General features: G+C 40.7%; 1 protein-coding gene across 1 annotated transcript in view; it reads right to left on the bottom strand.

Annotated features, from left to right (window-relative positions):
* Nucleotides 1-19725, bottom strand: part of GABRA1 (gamma-aminobutyric acid type A receptor subunit alpha1) — a 185187-nt gene that overhangs the window by 78219 nt on the left and 87243 nt on the right. Inside the window, exons 4-5 of the mRNA XM_089663299.1 lie at nt 14004-14071; nt 4272-4492 (exon numbers count right to left, since the gene is read on the bottom strand). Of these exons, the coding sequence (XP_089519425.1) occupies nt 4272-4492; nt 14004-14071 (289 nt within the window). The remainder of the gene's footprint in view (nt 1-4271; nt 4493-14003; nt 14072-19725) is intronic.

Here is a 19725-nt window from a genome sequence, read left to right as displayed (position 1 = left end):
AGTTGTTCACATGGCAATCCTTAGTTGAGTGTCTAGGTCTTGTTGATTACTAAATAAGATAAAAACCTTATTCCCGGATTATTTTAATCATGCAAATTACTCTTATTAAAAAAAAAACCATAAGTCTTATAACATGCCCTTAAAAATATGACTGCCAGAAAGGACTTATTTAATATCATTTTCAAGGTCAAATATACCTGTTTATTAGAACACGCTATACTGCAGACTGCCAAACCCTTTAGGCAAGGACAGCTTTCCAGAAAATCTTGATTAATAGCTTCAGCTCAATGGGTTAATTGCTGCCAACAAACCAACAACCAACTGGGATCCCCACCACAGTATCCATTAGTGTCCTGCATGTTTGCAATCATGGGAAATATTTCAGTGATATATTGCAGCATGATGTGATTGGCATAAATATAACTGGGACTCCGCATAGATCATATTGCCCAAATTGGCAGTTTGTGTTAATTGCAAGAACTCTTCTATTTCAATAGAAAAACAAGTTGCAAAAAAAAAGTGTTAGAATGTATCACTTTGGAAAACTTTGCCTTGCGATTTGGTTGGAGGGTAACAGCATCAGACTGGGAGTTCCAGGCTTTGTTTCAACCGTACATAGTTGTACAGGCTCCTATCCTGTATGAAGTGGCTTACTCTGATTTAACTGCATACTATGAGTGTTTCACAGTGTGTATTAGAAGCTACAGGAAATCAGATAGTCAACCTCATTTTCTAGCTGGAAGACAGCCAACATCATCTCATCCTCTCCTCCTAAGCCTGACTGTCCCCTTGAAGGCTCAGCATCACATTGTCATTAATGCAAACTTCATGTGAATGCTGTGCCTAGGAAAACCAACTACAGACAGACATGCACCCAGCAAGAAATTGTATAATTTGTGTAACTTATGGAGGAGCACAAAAACCTAGGGAAGGTGTACAATAGGATATGTAACCACTTGAACTCTGAAAGGTTTTTTATCTTCGTGACTAGAGCATGATTTGTTATTCAGCACTATGCAAATTTAACTGGCAATTGCGCAGTCATGCAACGCTGTACCCAAATGAAATTTATATCATTTTTTTCACACAAATAGAGCTTCCTTTTGGTGATATTTGATAACCACTGGGTTTTTTATTTTATGTTATATAAACAAAAAGAAAAAAGTGTTCTACTTTCTATTATAAAACATACCCAATACAAAAATAAATAAAATTTCTTCATAAATTTAGGTCAGAATGTATTCTGCTATGTCTTTGGTAAAATAAAAAAAAAAAAAATCCCAAGAAGTTTGTGCAGAAGATATAGTGTCTACAAACTATGGTACATATACTAGAATATACACAGTTATAACTCTTTATTGGTAATAAGGGAGTTATAGTCTGACTGTGATAGGGTGGTAGGCAATCTGGCACTAGCAGACACTATCTAGGAGCATCAATAACTGACAATGACATCGCTAGTGACACTAAAACAGTGATTAGTGAAAATACTTTTTACTGACACTGTACTAATGACACTGGCTGGGAAGGGTTTAACATCTAGGGGCAATCAAGGACTTAAATATGTGCCTAACAATGTGTAATGAGTGCCGGTTTTTACTTTTCTATCTGGCTGTTTTTTCTCCCTGCTTTGCAGGGAAAAGAAACATCCAGATTTCTAATCAGTGTACAGAGCCCTGTGTATTTGTAAATACAGGGCTTGGTGCTGTGGTTGGACATAGCCGATCAGCAGGTATCAGACATAAATCATTGGCTGGGACCTGCTGACAAAATCATGCTTTATCTAACCACAGCATGGAGAGCAGCTGGCACATGCATGTGAGCCCGTAAAAACAGAAATCCTCAGCTGACGTTTAGGTATGTGAACCTGTGGGGTACTGCTCACCCACAGTACAACTACCGTTGGAGGGTGGAAAATGGGTAATGAAAATGGGAGGTTTTATTTAGAAAATAAAGTATAATTTTGATGAAAGTGGCAGGGAAAGCAAAATATAAGCACAGCAAAATTTCAGCTTTAAGAATTGGCATATAAATTTCTACTGCTATCTTCTCTGCTCATTATTTCTGCTGTTCCTAAAAGTGATAATGTTTAGCTTTACTAGTATTTGGGAATTTTCAGAAAGGCAAGAAGATTGGAAGTAGCATGAGGTATTTGAAGGAAGGTATTCACACAATCATTAGCATGGTAATTGTGAAACATTTTTTAACTCTTGACGTAAATTACTATGTGCCTACTTCAGGGGGGCAACAAAGCTGGAAGACTGCATATGACAATTCCAAGAATGTTATAAAAGTACTTAGCAGAAGTCAGAGAGCCAAACTGGGGTACAGTATATCCAGCACCAACCTAAAGGGTTGTTCTCTATGTGTACAGGGCCATGATCACATGGACTCCTAGCTTAAATAATACCAGCCCAAACATCTGTATGAGCATCAGCTTGATAACCAATGAGACAGATGTCTTGTAGTCATGCTGTGGGATAAGAGGATCCTCAAGTCACAACAATGTGCAGTACGTAAAAGTGACGTTAGGAGCTGTAAGTGGATTCCTAATGCTGCTTTTGTTCCTGTCAGTCTTTCTCCAGCCTACCATTTTATTGAATTCCATTTTTGGCTTGAGTGCCAGGGTTGCAGGGCAATGGCCTGCACTATCGGCAAAGCTCCTCTGCTCTCACTGTCTGACAGCAGGTGGGGTTCCCCTTTCTAAGCAACAGCTCAGCGCTGACTTTTAAAACTCCTATGCCCTTTTTGGCTGGTGTGACTGTGGCACCCCTATTGCCCCGGGCTCTGGACCTGTGATAGGCTTTGCTACCTGGCTCCTGTTCCTTGTGCCTTGCTTTTCCTTGAGTCTGGGTTGCTTCTTTTACTGTTGCTTGTCTGAATATGGATTGTTCTTTTATTGTCATTTTCCCTGGCCTTTGCCTGGATATTGATACTCTGTTACTGAGTCTTGCTTGGATACGGATGACTCCTCTGTCACCTGCCCTGACCCTCTCCTGGATACAAATACTCTTCTGTTTTCCTCCTTCCCTGACCCTTGCCTGGATATGGATATTCTTCTGATTTCTGCCTGCCCTGACTCCCTTACCTAAATAACATAGTATGCAACAATCTCCTGTGAGCTCAGACCACTGCTAATCCACCAGTCACCATTCTTTGCCACACCTACACACAGCATCCACCTTGAACTTTACCATCTTGAAACCAAAGTGACACAGTACATGAACTCTCCTTTCTGGGTTGCTGGGGAAAATCTCAGTTCTGAAAATAGAGCACCATGTCCTAAGTCCTGGGGGCAGCCAAGTGCTGGTAGACATGCTATGCCTAAAGAAGAGGCAGCAGCTACAGGTGAAACTATGCATAAACCTCACTATGTTTACATAGCAGGACACAAACTGGTAAACCTTACAGCAGGAAACCGTGTCTTCTCAACAATTATGGCTAGCCCTATAGATATATAATTACAAATTTTGCATAGGAACAAAGTTTATTTTTATAAATTAACACACATTAATAACATTTCTTAAGATCTTTCACCTGTATATTAAAAACATTAATAAGATATTTCCCCAGCAACAGGGCACAGATCAGCTTATCTATACTCCAATATATACAAGCATAAACTATTTTCTGCATTCAACAAATCTACTAAGGCAGATGGATTTTGTAGTAGTTCTTGCAGTAAAGAGACAGACAGATTGATTATGAATTTCATTTGCAGATCAAACGATATATAAACAAATATATACACACATACAAATACGCTTATTTGCCATACCATAAAGATCACAAATACTGTATAGAATACTGTGGAAGGACTGTTGAAATAAAATGTACCTTACCTTTGACACTTCTTTGACATCTTATTAGTACTAATGTATTCTGTTTATGCAATCTCTTCTTTTGTTACAAAATTATGTTTTTTATAGTTACATAGTTAGTCTGGCTGAAAAAAGTACAAAAGTCCATCCAGTTCAACTATTAAAAAAAAAATCATAATCCTATACCCACAGTTGATCCAGAGGAAGGCAAAAAACCCAGCAAACCATGAACCAAGTTGCTCCTTCAGAGAACAAAATTCCTTCCTGATCCCCTGAGAGGCAATCGGATATTCCCTGGATCAACTTTACCTATAAATGCTAGTATCCAGTTATATTCTGTGTATCTAATAACGAATCCAATACTGTGACAAAATATTTGCAAGCTTCTGCAAATCAGGTATTACATCAAAATAAATAGCATTTCAGTATGTGGTTTGGAGCCACTGTTACCTCATTGTATAAAGCAGAGTTCCATCTTCTGTTATCCTTAAGAGTTTGTTTGGCATGGTCATATTATGGGCCACTGACTTCTTTCCATTGTGAAAAAATGTATCTGGCGTCCATATTTTACTTGCCATTAAATTATTAAGACGGAGGACTGTCATGGGGCCCTTGAATTTGAGTCTTTCATCTCTCCAGCCTTGTCGAAAAAATACATCAATTGTGTATTCCTGTTTGTGGAAGAATAAAGAAATATAGTGTTACACAGTTTTTCAGAAATATTAAGAAATCAGAGAATAAATCTCAGCAATAAATAGGTAGAAATGCATTGTTTTGTGTGGAAAAGTCCCCAGCCTAAAACAAAAAATTGCATTATATTGTGTAACTATATTGTACCATCTTTTTTCTTTTTTTACCTACAGCTAAATGATGTTTAAAAATCTAAAGATGAGAAATTACTTAAATTATATGTGAAATCTCACCTTGTAAAACATCCCATTCAGTTTAAAATAGAAATGCAAGGCATGATATTTGTGTATGTATATACAAAAAAAGACATTCTAAATACCTTCTTTTTTTTTTTTTCATTTTTATAGATAAATCTGTTTTCAACTGCATAAGAGGTTTAGAGAGCTGTGGGTGGAGACTTCAGGAGTGTGTGTCAGCAAGAGGCAGGGAAACAGCAGGACAATGATCTTCCCGATTATAAGCTGTGCAGGGGGTGTCAGCGCAAATCTGACCAATGGAGTTCAAAAAGGCGGTGCTTCCAAGTAGCATGTAAAGAGGCAGACTGACCACGCTGGTACTGATGAGTTTCCAAACCTAGCGTGGTCAATTTGAAATAGGAAAGAAGGGGCATTGGCTGGATCACCAGATACTGTATTTCACACAAAGGAAGCAATGCAAAGACAATTGGATATTTTTAATACAAGGACATGGCAACACAGACATAAGTCTGAAATATGAAATGTTAGGGTATCACACTTTCTATAGAGATTCTGTCACTTCCACTCCTTTTCCCCACTTTTGAACACTCTTATTTGCAGTACTTAATTCATATGTAGGAGCTCTCAGAAATACCTGGAGCTTCCAGGCATGGAGGAACTTTTGCCTTTTTCCTTCTAATTATGGAGTGCTTGGACTGAACCACTTGCCAGTTCTAAGCACTGCCACATGGGGGAGAAGAGAAGGTCATTAAACCAGTGAAAGCTCTGACACAGACAGACAGGAAGCTTACACAGATATCAAACCCAGAATATCAACAAACAAAAGAGTGGTGGAAAAGTGTGGCAAGGTTGTGGAGTGGGGGGTTGGATGGCCTGTGTAGTACTCCAGTAGTAAGGTACATAGGCTCTTTCCCAGTAGTTGCATCTGCACCAAGGCACTCGCACACAGTTACTCTGTTGACTCAGTAATCAGTCTAGGGTTTTTTTTTTTTTTGATGCTTTATAGCAGAAATTGAACTTGGATACGAGTAGGGTGACTCTAGGATACTCCAGCAACTCTATGCAGCAACTTGAGGACACTAATATTCCTCCTAAGAATCTGAGCACAGTCCCTGTTTGCAGCAAATATTGGGCTGAGCTATACCAGGACACTGGTATGTCCCCTGCTGAGCAAAGCTGATGAGATATGGACATTGTCACGATGTGCCTTCATCCCCCCCTCCTTCCCCTTTGCCGCGTCCTCATCCTACACACAGCCTCTGAAGCCAGGCTGTGCAGAATGGGGGGAGGGGACCCCTGAAATGAGGATCACAGGTCGTCCTGCAATCTAGGCGGAGGAGCTGTGACCCCCCCCAGGAGACCCCAGCGGCACACCACCGAGAGGTCTCCGCATGCCCCAGTGACAAAGGCTGCCCTCACGAGAAGCGCGGCCCGAGTCAAGGGGGCGTGCCTTGTTGCCCCAGCAACCCGGAAGCATCTTGGGGGGTTTAAAAAGTCCGGCGCAAGAGCCAGCAGGTCTCTTCCTCCTGCTGCTGTCCCTGGGGCCAGCGCTGTCGTGGGAGGTCCGGGTGGGGACCAGGCCTCCACAGCCATCCCCACTGAGGCCTCCACAGCCACCCCCCCTCCTCAAAGGTCATACCCCACAGCCATGACTCCCGCTGCTGTTCCTGGCTGCTGCGAGGGCCCCTGCCTGCTGATCCCTGGGTCCCTGGAGAAGATGGCCGCTGTGAGGGCCCCTGCCTGCTGATCGCTGGGCCCCTGGAGAAGCTGGCTGCTGTGAGGGCCCCTGCCTGCTGATCGCTTGGCCCCTGGAGAAGCAGGTCGCTGGGAGGGCCCCTGCCTGCTGATTGCTGGGCCCCTGGAGAAGCAGGTCGCTGGGAGGGCCCCTGCCTGCTAATCACTGCTGTCTCCTGAAAAGCTGGCCGCTATGAGGGCTGCTGTCGGTTGCTGAGGGTCTCTGGGAAGCAGTCCTGTCTGCTGATCGTTGGGTCCCTGGGAAGCCATCCTGTCTGCTGATCGTTGGGCCCCCGGGAAGCCGTCCTGTCTGCTGATCTTTGGGCCCCAGGGAAGCTGTCCTGTCTGCTGATCGCTGGGTCCCTGGGAAGCCGTCCTGTCTGAAGATCGCTGGGCCCCTGAGAAGCCGTCCTGCCTGCTGACCGATTTGTCCCTGGAAGCTGCCTGCTGCTGAGTGTCCGCAAGTCGCCTACCCCCTCTGGAAGCTGCCTGCTGCTGAGCACCTACAAGATGCCTATCGTAAGTGTCCCTAGAAGCCATGAACTGTCCCTGTTGTGTGCACAGACCACCCATGTCCTGAACTGTCTCTGGTGTGCCCACCGACCACCTGTTTCCTGAACTGTCCCTGGTGTACACACCAACCACCCGTGTCCTGAACTGTCCCTGGTGTGCGCACCGACCACCAGTGTCCTGAACTGTCCCTGGTGTGCGCACCGACCACCCATGTCCTGAACTGTCCCTGCTGTGTGCGCAGACCACCCGTGCCTTGAACTGTCCCTGCTGTGCGCACTGACCAGCCGTGTCCTGAACTGTCCCTGGTGTGCGCACAGACTACCCTTTCTTGAACCGCCCCATGGCGTGCCTGGAGTATAGCTACCTGTGAAGTCCCAATGGGTCCCCGTGAGCCTGTTGTCCCTATTACGCTGTGTGGGAGCTGTGTTAAGGCCAGCCTCCACAGCCAAGGGCCCGCTTATCGTGGATGTACCTACATCCTGTTGTGGAGTGCCATGAACTGTCCTGATTGACTGTCTTGCATAGTTCAATAAAGCTTTGTGTGTTCCCACATATTTTCATTTTATATACTATTAGCATTATTATTTTAGAGACTAAATGAGGATTCCAATTTACTTTTGGATCTATATTTAACAAAGATTTTTGCTTTACACTTTGTACACATCCTGTGAACTGGATATGGGTTTTTACAATGTATCTTTCTTTCTATATACTAGCCAGGAATAAGGGGGAGGTAATTCCCCCAAAATGTGTTGGCTCTACTTGTTTATTTTTATCTTCAATAGACAACTATAAAATTCATCAAGTGAGACTTTTCGTGAACATTGGGCACTCCTCTTCAATCACTCTAGTACAGGACAAGATAAGACAAGACACACCTGAACACCATGAGGGAAACCCGCATTCTGTGTGCATTTCCCACACCGCATTCAAAATGCACTACAGTTGCAGTCTGCAGCAGGTGCCCACTCAATGACTCCCCAAACTCAGGTCACAAATGCAGTATGGTTGCGTACCAGAAGTACCATGCAATCTGGATGCTGTGCATTTTGTAAAGTAGTGCATGCACAACTCTTGGTGCGCATTCAAATGAATGGACTGAAAAAGCACTGTACTAGGAAGGTATATGAATTGCACAGGAAAGTATACCATGTTCCTATGTGATTCATGGTGTGAACCAACTTTAAGTTCTGGAGCCTAGTGCCAAAAAAAGTGTGTGCACCTGCGGAAATTGCCACAAATCTCTAGTGAGGTGCTTGGGATCTCAGATGCCATAATTGTTCCCTCTGTAACAGCCAGCTTCTCTTTGAAGTTGGGGAAAGGGGTAAGGGGGGCAAGTTGCCAGAGAATACATGCAGTGGGGGGAGGGATACAAGAATACTGTAAGTGCTAGGGGTGCTTTGGGAGGGGAGAGAAGGGGGTCGGATATAAAATATGATCACCACCCAGCACAAGTCCTCTCCCCTCTCAAAAGCACCCCCTAGCACATACAGTATCCTATTACCTCCAAATCACTGCAAGTATTTTTCGTTGACAACTTGACACCCCCCCCCCCTTCCCTGTGCTCCCTGCATATCTCATGTTGTGTATTGCATTCAGTACAGACTTCAGATCAGCATGGAACATGTAGAGCGGTGGCCATCCTCCCCCTCCTGCCCCTGTCTGTGTATACTGTATAGGAAAACATAAGAGCCAATGAGGAGGAGGGGGCTTCAGTTTACTCTGCACTGTGTGCTAGTCTGAGGCAGCGGGGGGGGGAATGGGGGAAAGAGAGGGAGAAATGCTGTCTGCCATACCCAGCAACTGCAGTGTGTGGAACCCGAAACACCCTGCACACTGTGTGAGGTTGGTGTCACTAGTGCCAGTACCAGCATGCCCCTGCTGGGAAGAGTCACTGTAGCCAAGTGCAAGAACTTGTTCTGTCACTGGACTCCTGAGATCAGATAATGGGTTCTGCCCATGCGGATTTTGATTTTATCATCCCCCCTCTCCTGGTGCCCTCAGGCAGCTGCTTAAGCTGCCTATTTTTTGCACCAGCCATGGCAAAACACAGGTATTTATTCACTAATGTCAGTGGATAATTGGATGCTTCTCTCCAATATTTTGCAGACACCTCTACTGTGATCCCAAACCTGATCCTCAAAGAACATTCCCTCAATTAGCTCCAGCGGATTTCAGCAGAATAGGTCCTCCTGCCTATGGTAAGTCTGCTCAGGACAACAGCAGTCCTTTCAGGTTGGGATCTTCTCCTCTAGAACAAGAACCCCTCTGTTTCAAGCCCTAGGCTATTTATGATCCCTCCCAACCACCATCTGGACACCTCTGCTCAGGGATTGGTCAGGATCATATAAATATTCAGCTGTTGATTTGACTCTCCCAGCCCACTATCTTCTAGAACCTAACCAGGTAGTCAGGGTGAAACCGTCAACCCCGCAGCACATGAAACACAGAACAGACCAAAATTATCACAAGCAGCTCAACTGATTACATTGAGCCAAGAGCTAAATTTACTTAACCTCGCACCTATCTAGGAGGGTGCTACACTTTTCAAGAGAATCACAGAGAAGGAAAAATATTTTTCCAGCACACCTTGATAATGTGATCATCTTGTGCTACGAAAGGAAAAAGGCATCACAAGCCCAAGCTGAAGGGGCAAAGTGACAGATTCTCTTTAAAGTGTATCTTAAGCCAAATTTTTTTTTGTTCTGGAAGGATTGAACAAGGACCTCTGGCAGGTTTTACTGTTGTCCTTGGCCTCACTTGGGAGTTTTTCACTCACTTACTGACTTAGTTGCAACACTGTTTGTCACATTGGACAGGAAGCAAAGGCAAATGTCCTAAATGGATTATAAAATAACAAAAAACAGAAATGGAAAAAATAAAAACATTTTTCGTTAGCATGAGGGAATGCTAGGACCTTTATCTCCCATGTGTTGTTGTTTGTGCCTTTAAAACAAAGTTACCATTTAGAAAATTCAATAAACAAATGCAAAATATTTTCAGGTGGTGTGAGTTTTTTTCAGATTTTAAAAATTTCAAGGATTTAGACCACTTGCCAACTTTATGGAGGTGGGTGTTGCTTGTGCTCAGACGGAGTATTTAAGAAGGCAATGGAATCTTTTCTTTTGCCTTCTGCTGTGGACATTTGACTCATATGTAGGAAGACAGATATTTGTCCTGAAAGTACTTAAAGCTGCCTTACAGATAGGGATCTTTTCCAGTTAATTACATTGGTCCAGCTTGGAATAATGTAACTACAAATATACCATAATGCTGTTATCCCAGTGGAAGGTTAAAACCACTGCAGTAGGCCCTGCTACTACAGTGATCTCTATTAGCTTTCAGGACTGTTGGCTGCCCTGCTGCTTACAGGGGGTCACTCACTTGGGACGGACACCATTCAGAGAATGCTTTGCATCTTCTCAATGAATTCAAAGCATTCCCAGATTAGATGAGGTGGAGATCGTGACATCACTGTCTCACCTCTCCACTTCATCCTATCATAGAGTGCTTTGCACTCAATGTGAAAATGCAAAGTGTTCCCTAAATGTCACCCTTGTTAAGCAGGCAATTTCCTATGTTCCCAATACAGCAAGAAAGCTGCTCGGCACAGGATCTGGAAATTAGTGGAGATCACTGTAGTAGTGGTGAATACTACAGTGATTTCCAGCTACTAGGAGAATCAACTAAATATAGTATATGCATAGTTAGATTGGTTCAAGTTGGACCAATATAAATATGTAAATATAACCAAACCTGGAATTAATCTTTAAGAATATTTTTGCTATAGCAATTTGGAAGGGGCTTGGTATGGGGAATGTTGTTTGATTATATGTTTATGCTTTATTGTAGTTTCCTGTGACTGTGGGGACAGTGGGCACTGCCCTAAACTCATTAAGCAGCTTGGTCTTTTTTGTAAGGGGGCAGCTAATTTGGTAGGTTGAATTTGGATTTCTCCATAATATATTATAGAGACATATTTTATCTATGATCAAGTTAAGAAATTGGAAAAGTTCTAGTCAGGTTTTTTTTTTTTTTTTTTATAGTTTTGCACTCTTTTATCCAGTAGCATGTACAACAGCTTACTTTAGGAGAGTGACATCTGGTGGCTGTGTTGGTGTTGCAGCTCATGAAAAGATGGGTTATAGAGCTTGGGTAGTTCTTCTAGAATAGCACCGAAGACATTTGGTCATCTGGCCTCTCCTCCTTTTCACAATTTCTGTTTAAGGATATTGTGTAAATTAGGAAGGTACAGTATGACCATTCTTGTTCTACATGATTCTTGTACCATGTACTGTACATGACACCATGTTTTTATTGATTTTTAAATAACTGGAAATAAATATTTTTAACAGTATTTACAAGTTTTCAATCTTGATAGCATTATCAAAGCCCTATGGTTCATAATTCAGCTTAAAATTTAGGTCTTTCTGCCCACTTCAAGTGGAAACACAAGTGTCACATGGGCACATGGGAGCACATTTGGAGACACAGAGGTTAACAAGGGCACACTTGGGGTCACTAGGCTTTCTGGAGGCCCTAAATGACATGTAGACTGAGATCACACTTGGAGTTGCTGGGCACACTAGAGTTTCACATAGACCAGATATGGACTGTGAGCACACTTGGAGTCACTGGGTGCACAGGGTGCAATGGAGTCACTAGTACCCAGAAACTGGAGGCAGGCATGGAGAAAAAAGGAGGCACATGGTTACAGGTAAGTACTGTAACAGAAAGTGGCTGTGTAGTAGTATGCTGCTTGAACACCGAGCCACAAGCCACTTCACATTAAAGGTAGTGCAAATCAGGAGTGATGTCTCTTCATTGGCCATGACACGATCAAGAGAGATGCTTCCTGGTTGTGGTGCTGGGACTCCAGGTGAAACCTGGAGATTTAAAAAAGATCATCCCTCCTCCTAAAAATAACTTGTAAACTCAATCAGGTGTAGCCAATAACCTCAGTGGCAAACAAAGCCATTTGACTTTCCACTGTGATCAACGGTGGTCATTTTGATTAGCTCAGAATGAAAATAGATTTTCTGGAGCATCTCAATCCCTGCAAGTGCAACTGAAGCAAACTTTGGGTTTCAAGGCAGTGTCAAAAGATCTCCGAGATAAAGTTGTGGACAGGTACAAGTCAAGAGTTAGATACATAAAAAAAAAATTCTTTATCAATGCATAGAAGCACAGTGACAACACAGACCCTCCCTGGATCATCCAAACTGGATGAAAGATTCAAGAGGAAACTGGTAAGAGAGGCTACCAAGAGGCCGAGAGCAACTCTGAAGTAGTTGCAGGAATTTATGACAAAGTATGGTCATAGTGTGCATGTGACAACAATATCACAAATTCTCCACAAATGTGGCTTGTATGGGAGGGTTGCATGAAAAAGCAACTCCTCAAAAAAGGCCACCTACAGTCACAACGGAGCTTTGCCAAAAAACACCCTGAAGATTCTGAGGCCACAGGGAAAAGGTGTTCTATTCACATGAGAATAAAATTTAATTATCTTGGCCTCAAAAGATCACATCCAGATAACACCATTCCTACTGTAAAGCATGGAGGTGGTAATATCTGGTTATGGGGTGTTTCTCTGCAGCAGGGACTGGAGAACTTGTCAGGATAAAAGGAAACATGGATGGAGCAAAATAATGTCATATTTTTGAAGAAAATTTGCTGCCCTCTGCCAGAAAGTTGCCATTGGATAAACGATTTACCTTCCAACATAATGACCCAAAGCACACAGCAATATGACTACACAGTGGTTGAAGGAGCAAAAGGTGAATGTCCTTGCATGGCCTAATCAGAGCCCAGACTTAACCCCTGTGGAATGACTACAAGACTGCAGTCCACAAAGAGTCACCATAAAATTTAACTGAACTTCAACAGTTCTGCAAAGAAGAGTGGGCAAATATTGCAAAGTCTAAATGTGCAAAGTTAGTAGAGACATATCCCAACAGACTAATGGCTGTAAATAAAGCAAAACGGGTTTCAACAAAATACTGAAACAAGGGGGATCCTTTTTCCATCTCAGTGAATCTGTTTTTAAATGTTTTTTTTTAATTTTTTTCTGACAAGTTGGTGTTATAGCTTTCACTTGTAATTGCAGTAAATACAGCTGGATAAAACAAAAACTGTGTCTGTCTTAATTTCAGGCTGCAAAGCAACAAGATTTTAAAGGAGGAGGGGTTAATCTCTTCTATACCCTCTGCATGTGGTCCTTTGGTGTACACTACATTACTGGGGTTAATTTACTAAACCTAGAACACTCAGAGTCTGGTACAGCTGGTAGCCAATCCGCTTCTAACTTCAGCATGTTCAATTAAGCTTTGACAATAAAACCTAATAGCTGATTGGAGAGGGGACAAAAACATTCAGAAAGCTTACTGACTCAGGTTAGGCTGCTCACAACAGACAATGCAACCCTCCTCAGGGCTTCAGGTAAAATAAGAACCTATGGACTCAAAATAGAGCTTTCCTGTGTGAATCTATGTAGGGAAGTTAGTTGCTGGATCAGGAGAGTTACTTAGCCAGTGGTATTTGCATGAGCAGTCAAGATAAGACCTTAGACCTGAGAGGATCAGCATGGCAACTAGGTAACTAGCAATAATTGTTCTGCAGAACAATTTAGCAATGTTAACCATAACAAAATTGGCTATGACTAGCCAATTTAGTTATATTTTATATGTGTTATGCAATATATGCATATGATTTACATAATTGTTATACATGAACCTAAAGTTCATATTTTTAAAGTTTTTAAAGACCCTCTTGCAGCTGGTTTATACTTAAATATTCAACATACGTACTTATATATTCAACATAATGAGCAATTTTAGCACATTTTACATGTAGGTCAACCATGACATATGAAAAAAGGGAATATGAGGAATATAATGCACAGATGCTTGACAGGTAAAATTAGTCTTTTACAAGTTTATTACCATATGCAAATATGTTTCATCTTTTTTATTCCCTTTGTGCAGAGACCTTGAAGCGATATTCCATGAACACAGAACATAACATGAGAAAAAAACGTGAATCTTACCATATCATGATCGGAAACTGGTCCAAAGCTGGTGACGAAGATATCTGTGTTCACTTCAGTTACACGCTCTGTTGGAGCAGGAAATGAGGAAGTTCAATATCTACTAACAATCTTCATTAGATCTAAAATAGCCATTTTTCCCCACTACTAAGAATAATACATATTGTGCATGTAAATGTCTTTTATCTATAAAACATTGTCCTTTTCTATTTTTTAGATTATTACTGTATAATCCATATTTTACATTTAAAATCTTATGAAAAATTGAAATGTAAATGTGGACTTCTTTAAATTTGGCACATCTTTTAGCAACATACAGTATGTTAATGTTAGGCATTGAAAAGTTGTTGAATTTGTAGAAGATCCAAATCAAAGATCAGGGACCCCAACAATTATTTTTACTTATCTGTCTCATTATGAAATGTTTTTGAATTTCCCTTGACTTTCTGTATGGGTGAAAATTTGAGGATTGGACAAATAGAGGGGGGAATCCTCCCTGCAGGTTCACACAGCAATAACATCTTGATGAAGTGTCTAACCCTTCCTTACTTCATCCAAAGCTAACGTGTGTGTGTATATATATATATATATATATATTTTTTTTTTTGCCTTTACACTTTATTCTCCTTGCTTGGTGTAAACAGTGTTGTGGTGTTGAAGCTATCTTTCAATTTAAATACTATTTTTGTTAGAAGACTTGAGGATGCACAAGAGCACCCAGTGGGCTAAATAGCTCTGGCTACATGTACAATTTTCACATCTAGTAGTCCATTGTACATAGCCTCAGTTATCTGGAATCAGGACATAGTCCCTATATTTTAAGACACTGCACCTTATCATGGTGAGAAACCTGGAAAACAATTTCTGTCATATTAATAGAACTGCAGTGGAAACTACTGCTTCTGCTCTACTCATGTTGGTTTCCAAGAATGGGAAGCGGAAGAAAGGGGAAAGACCAAATGCATTTTCCAAAGATGGACTTCTGCTTCTATAAAATGGGTGCAGAGTGTAGCTGGATAACTTTTCTTCCAGAATCCTTAAGAAAAATTCCCTCAACTTTCATTTATAGAAAAATTGTACAAGAGTTAAATTGTAAAGAGCCAACAGGAATAGGAAGTGTACTTGCAATAGAATTGATTTAATAAAGGCAAAAAGGGTGTTCACTTTGCAAAATAATTTTCACTTTGAGAGGGAATTTTCTCTTAACTTGGTGAATGAGGACTGATGACTTTCATCATTCAATCCTGTGCAATCAAACATACTGTTTTTTTTTCTTTGCACATGATTGAGTTAATTTTTATCAAATTCACTAATCTGAGGGAAAATGCCTTTGCAAAGCGATGAGCCAATGTCTCTGTTTTTTCTAGTCTTAACACAGGAAAACATAAAATGTATGAAGGATTACATTACAACTAATGCATGTTCCTTATCAAAATATCATTATCTTAATAAAACATCAGAAGACTGCATTTTGAGTACCACTTTAAAACACAAAACAAATACCACCCCTTCTCTTTAAGATCATTAAATACACTTTAAAATCCAAATATCTACAAGTATACATAAATACATCATATCAATGTTAAAATATCAGAGATACTTAAGAAAGCTATCATATTGACTTCAGTATTAAAGGTTACAAATCATCTCTGAAGGTATGAATCCTTTCAGATAATCTGTATACATGTATTATAGATACATAGGTGACCTGATTTTTGTAGTAAATAAAGTTCTAAATGTACAGGATTTTTGCCTATTTAATTATAGCAGGTATAATTTAAAATTTTACATATGAAGTACAGAATTTCATATTTAATACAGTGTGACTCCACAGTTGTAGCCTTACTAAGAGCTATAGGAAGCCAATTTCTAAAATTCTGTTTTTCATGTTTGACATGTTTTACAGGTGTTATCCATAACATGTTTAAAGCTATACCCAGGGACAATATATAAGGTTAAAACATTGTTCAGATGTAAACAGCTTTTGAATGAGAAACACAGGAGATAAAAAGGACATTTGAAGAAAGGGGATATAGTGATAAAATAATAGCAAAATACATGCAAAAAAGGGAGAGAGAGAGAAGTTATGAAAATAAGCATCATTTTTTTGTGCTAATTTGACAGAAAAAATGCTTCTAATATTACAATATGTATGCGTGTTTATGCACGTTTATGCTTGCGTGTTTAATCATGTTTATTGTTTGAGCGTAAATGCATTCTACTGGCCAGAGTTTGTTCATTTTAATTTACTGTAACCATTGGAATACATTTACGTGCATGCACACACATTTATGTACATTTATATGCATTTACACAAGTACAAATTTTTTCTGCTCAAAAGCTCCTCTCAGAAGGTCCCTTTGATGAATTATTTTATTCTAAGTACTCCATTTCAAATACTCCTGTAAATGCCTATGTGTGCATGGCCACATAGGCTAACACAGAGGTGCATATAAAATACTGAGCTCCTGCATACGATCTCATTTACAGGGACATAAATAAAAGACACATTTACAACATTTTTTTATTTATGGATCTGAACACAGCTGTATTGTTTTCAATGGAGACAGAGACACTGGTGCATACACATGCATTGAGTTAAGATCCCTAACCAAAAATCTGCTTTGGAGAATATACATATACAGGTGAAACTCGAAAAATTTGAATATCGTGCAAAAGTTCATTTATTTCAGTAATGCAACTTAAAAGGTGAAACTAATATATGAGATAAGACTCATTACATGCAAAGCAAGATAGTTCAAGCTGTGATTTGTCATAATTGTGATGATTATGGCTTACAGCTCATGAAAACCCCAAATCCACAATCTCAGAAAATTAGAATATTGTGAAAAGGTGCAATATTCTCGGCTCAAAGTGTCCCACTATAATCAGCTAATTAAGCCATAACACCTGCAAAGGGTTCCTGAGCCTTTAAATGGTCTCTCAGTCTGGTTCAGTAGGAATCACAATCATGAGAAAGACTGCTGACCTGACAGTTGTGCAGAAAACCATCATTGACACCCTCCATAGGGAGGGAAAGCCTAAATTTTTCGAGTTTCACTTGTACATGTACCCCACTGAAAAAAAATCACAATTTTTACACATTGGAAAATTGCTGATCATTTATACAGTAACTCTTCTTCTTTGTCTTAATGGTCAGTAACATTTTTAAGCTAAGATGTATTTTGGATATTTACAATCAAGCCCAACCCAAGGTAACCTAACAGTTCTCCATGGCAGTGGCGTGGCACCTACACTGCAAGGGTTAAAGGCTCACTTCTGCCAAAGGGATGGAAAAGCAGTTTTAATTACCCAATCTTCTGCTCCCCTGACAGATGGCGCTCCCCCATGTTCTGGGGGTGGTCATTTCTTTAGCCTCCTAAAGTCTACTGCAGGACTATAGACCCTGAATCTTGATGATATCAGTGGACCCTAGACATAGGGGACTAGAGCAAAAGAGCCGGCAAAAGCAGAGGGTGGGATTAGTAAAGGTGCTTTACCAAGTCCTATAAAGACATAGACAAGCAGATAACCCTTGCAGTTCAGGTACCGCCCCACTGTAAGGGAGGATTTTTGGTTTCCTTCAGCTTTAGGCCCCTTCCACACTGGAGGAGTCTGCTTGCTCAGTGGGAGATCTCTCTGATGATCCCCGCTGAGCAGGCGAATGACTGGTCTGTGTTTTCTCAGCTTATGCAGCTCTCCTCTATGGGAAGCTGGATGTAAATTGATTGCCTGTTCATTTACACCAAACTGCCATTCAATCTGATACACCAGATCTCCGTCTTGCTTTCAAAATTATGTCATACAACCCAGTAGTCTTCATTGGCAATTTTGTCTTTCATCTAGAGGAGGGGAAGAGGGGTTTTCTCAGATAAGCACACCCTTCTGCCTGCAAATCTGAGCTAAGGGCAGATGGATTCCAGGATGTAAATGCTATATGAATAATCTGCCTAGAGGTGGGAGGGTTTCAAAGTGATTTCTCAACAAAACAAAGCATGGAAACATGGATGAATGTGTGCATTTACTTTAAATAATAAAAATGAATTAAAGATAATTTTGTGGTCGTCAAATACAATTTAGTTTCTCTTAGGTAACTCTGCTGGAAAGTTTGACCCCTTGTCTACCAAAATACATTTATAAATGACATGGTGGACAAGAGGTTAAATCAAGCTCACAGCTGCTTCTGCAGCTGAGAGCTTGGTACCAGCTTTAAGAGTCAGCTAATAGCTTACTAAGAAAAGTGGTCAGGTGGCTCTAGAACCACCTGATCACTTTCATGGGGCTCTTAAAGGGTGCCCCCTACTGGCAGCATCTTTTGTGATTCCCAAGCTCTCCTATTCCTCTGGGGAACCCAATACTATGGGAAACCGCTTCCCTGGTGAAAATCCATTCCCCGACATCCCCTACGACTAATGACCATGGAAGCGATGTGTCTTATGTCACTTTCATGGTCACTGCTGTCATTCCTCAGCTAGTGTAGAGAAGGATGCAGCTAATCAAACTCAATATGTGTTTGAATAGCTGCATTTAAGGTCTAATAGACCCCCAATGTCTCTATAATGTGTACCTGTCACCTGTCAAAGTGTACCTGTCACCTGTCAATGCTATCATATAGGTTTTTTTTTAGCCCTCTTGTGATAGCAATATGGTTAAAAAATATATAAAGTGTAAAAAAAGAATTACATAAAATAATTAAAAATATTTAAAGCATCCCCACCACCCCCGCACAAACCCTATATAAAAAGTGTAAATTAACATGTTAAGTATTGATGCAAAGAGTGAATGCAAAAATTCTAGAGCCCTAATTAATGATTAACTCTAAAATGATAACCTGTAAAGGCTTCTAAAACATCGCTATGGAGAATTTTGGTTGCCATAGTTTTTTTGTGATTCCACAGGCATGAACAATTTTAAGACTTGATACGTATCTATTTACTCAACGTAACTCAATCTTTTATATTTTCCCAAAAAATTTAGCACATTATTGTGTTTATTTACACTACAATTAATTTTAGTGTATTTTTCCTGAAAATATGTGTTTAATAAATAAGTGCAGAAATATTGTGAGACATACCAAATTGTAACTACCACTGTTTTATTCTCCGGAGTACCTGCTTTCAGAAAATATGTACTTTTTGGGAGTTTACAGTCACTTCAAGCAAAAAATTTAGATTTTAATATGTGTGCAAAAAATGTACAAAATAGCTCTGGTAGGTAGATGGTTAAACATGAATAAGTTGATCAGATTTCTTGGCAAGAGCACTTTCATTTTCTGCAACTGCAGCACTGGATTACATCCCTTCAGCATACCTCCACCTACCCCTTTTCGTAAGATGCCTATCAACATTCCCAGGGGTCCCCTGGCCTTATTTCTTCATTTTACAGCTTTCTTAACAGTAGATCGTCCCTGTTGATCCTCTCCTATATGACTCAATGGGAGTGTGATCTTGGATGTAGTTTGGAGGGGGAGGACTGCAGCAAGGCCTAGACAATGATAGTGAAATGCTCATTGAGGATGCATATAAAGTACTCTTGCGGTGGTACTGGGTTCTGGCTAGACTTGCCCATTCTTATCCTGGCAGCAGTGATAGATGTTTTAAGGGGTGTGGTCAGCATGGGGATATCCTGCATTTATGGTGGTCATGCCCATGTCTGATCTGCTTCTGCCATGTTCAGGGCATTATTGGTCTACTGCAGACCTTATTCCATGTGACTATCTGTA

The sequence above is a fragment of the Staurois parvus genome, unplaced genomic scaffold (genome assembly GCF_062004578.1).
Source record: "Staurois parvus isolate SC_StPar_1 unplaced genomic scaffold, SC_StPar_1.0 ptg000006l, whole genome shotgun sequence".
In the NCBI taxonomy this organism is placed as follows: domain Eukaryota; kingdom Metazoa; phylum Chordata; class Amphibia; order Anura; family Ranidae; genus Staurois; species Staurois parvus.
Note: the sequence above shows the minus strand (reverse complement) of the source record. Positions and strands in the feature narration are given on the sequence as shown.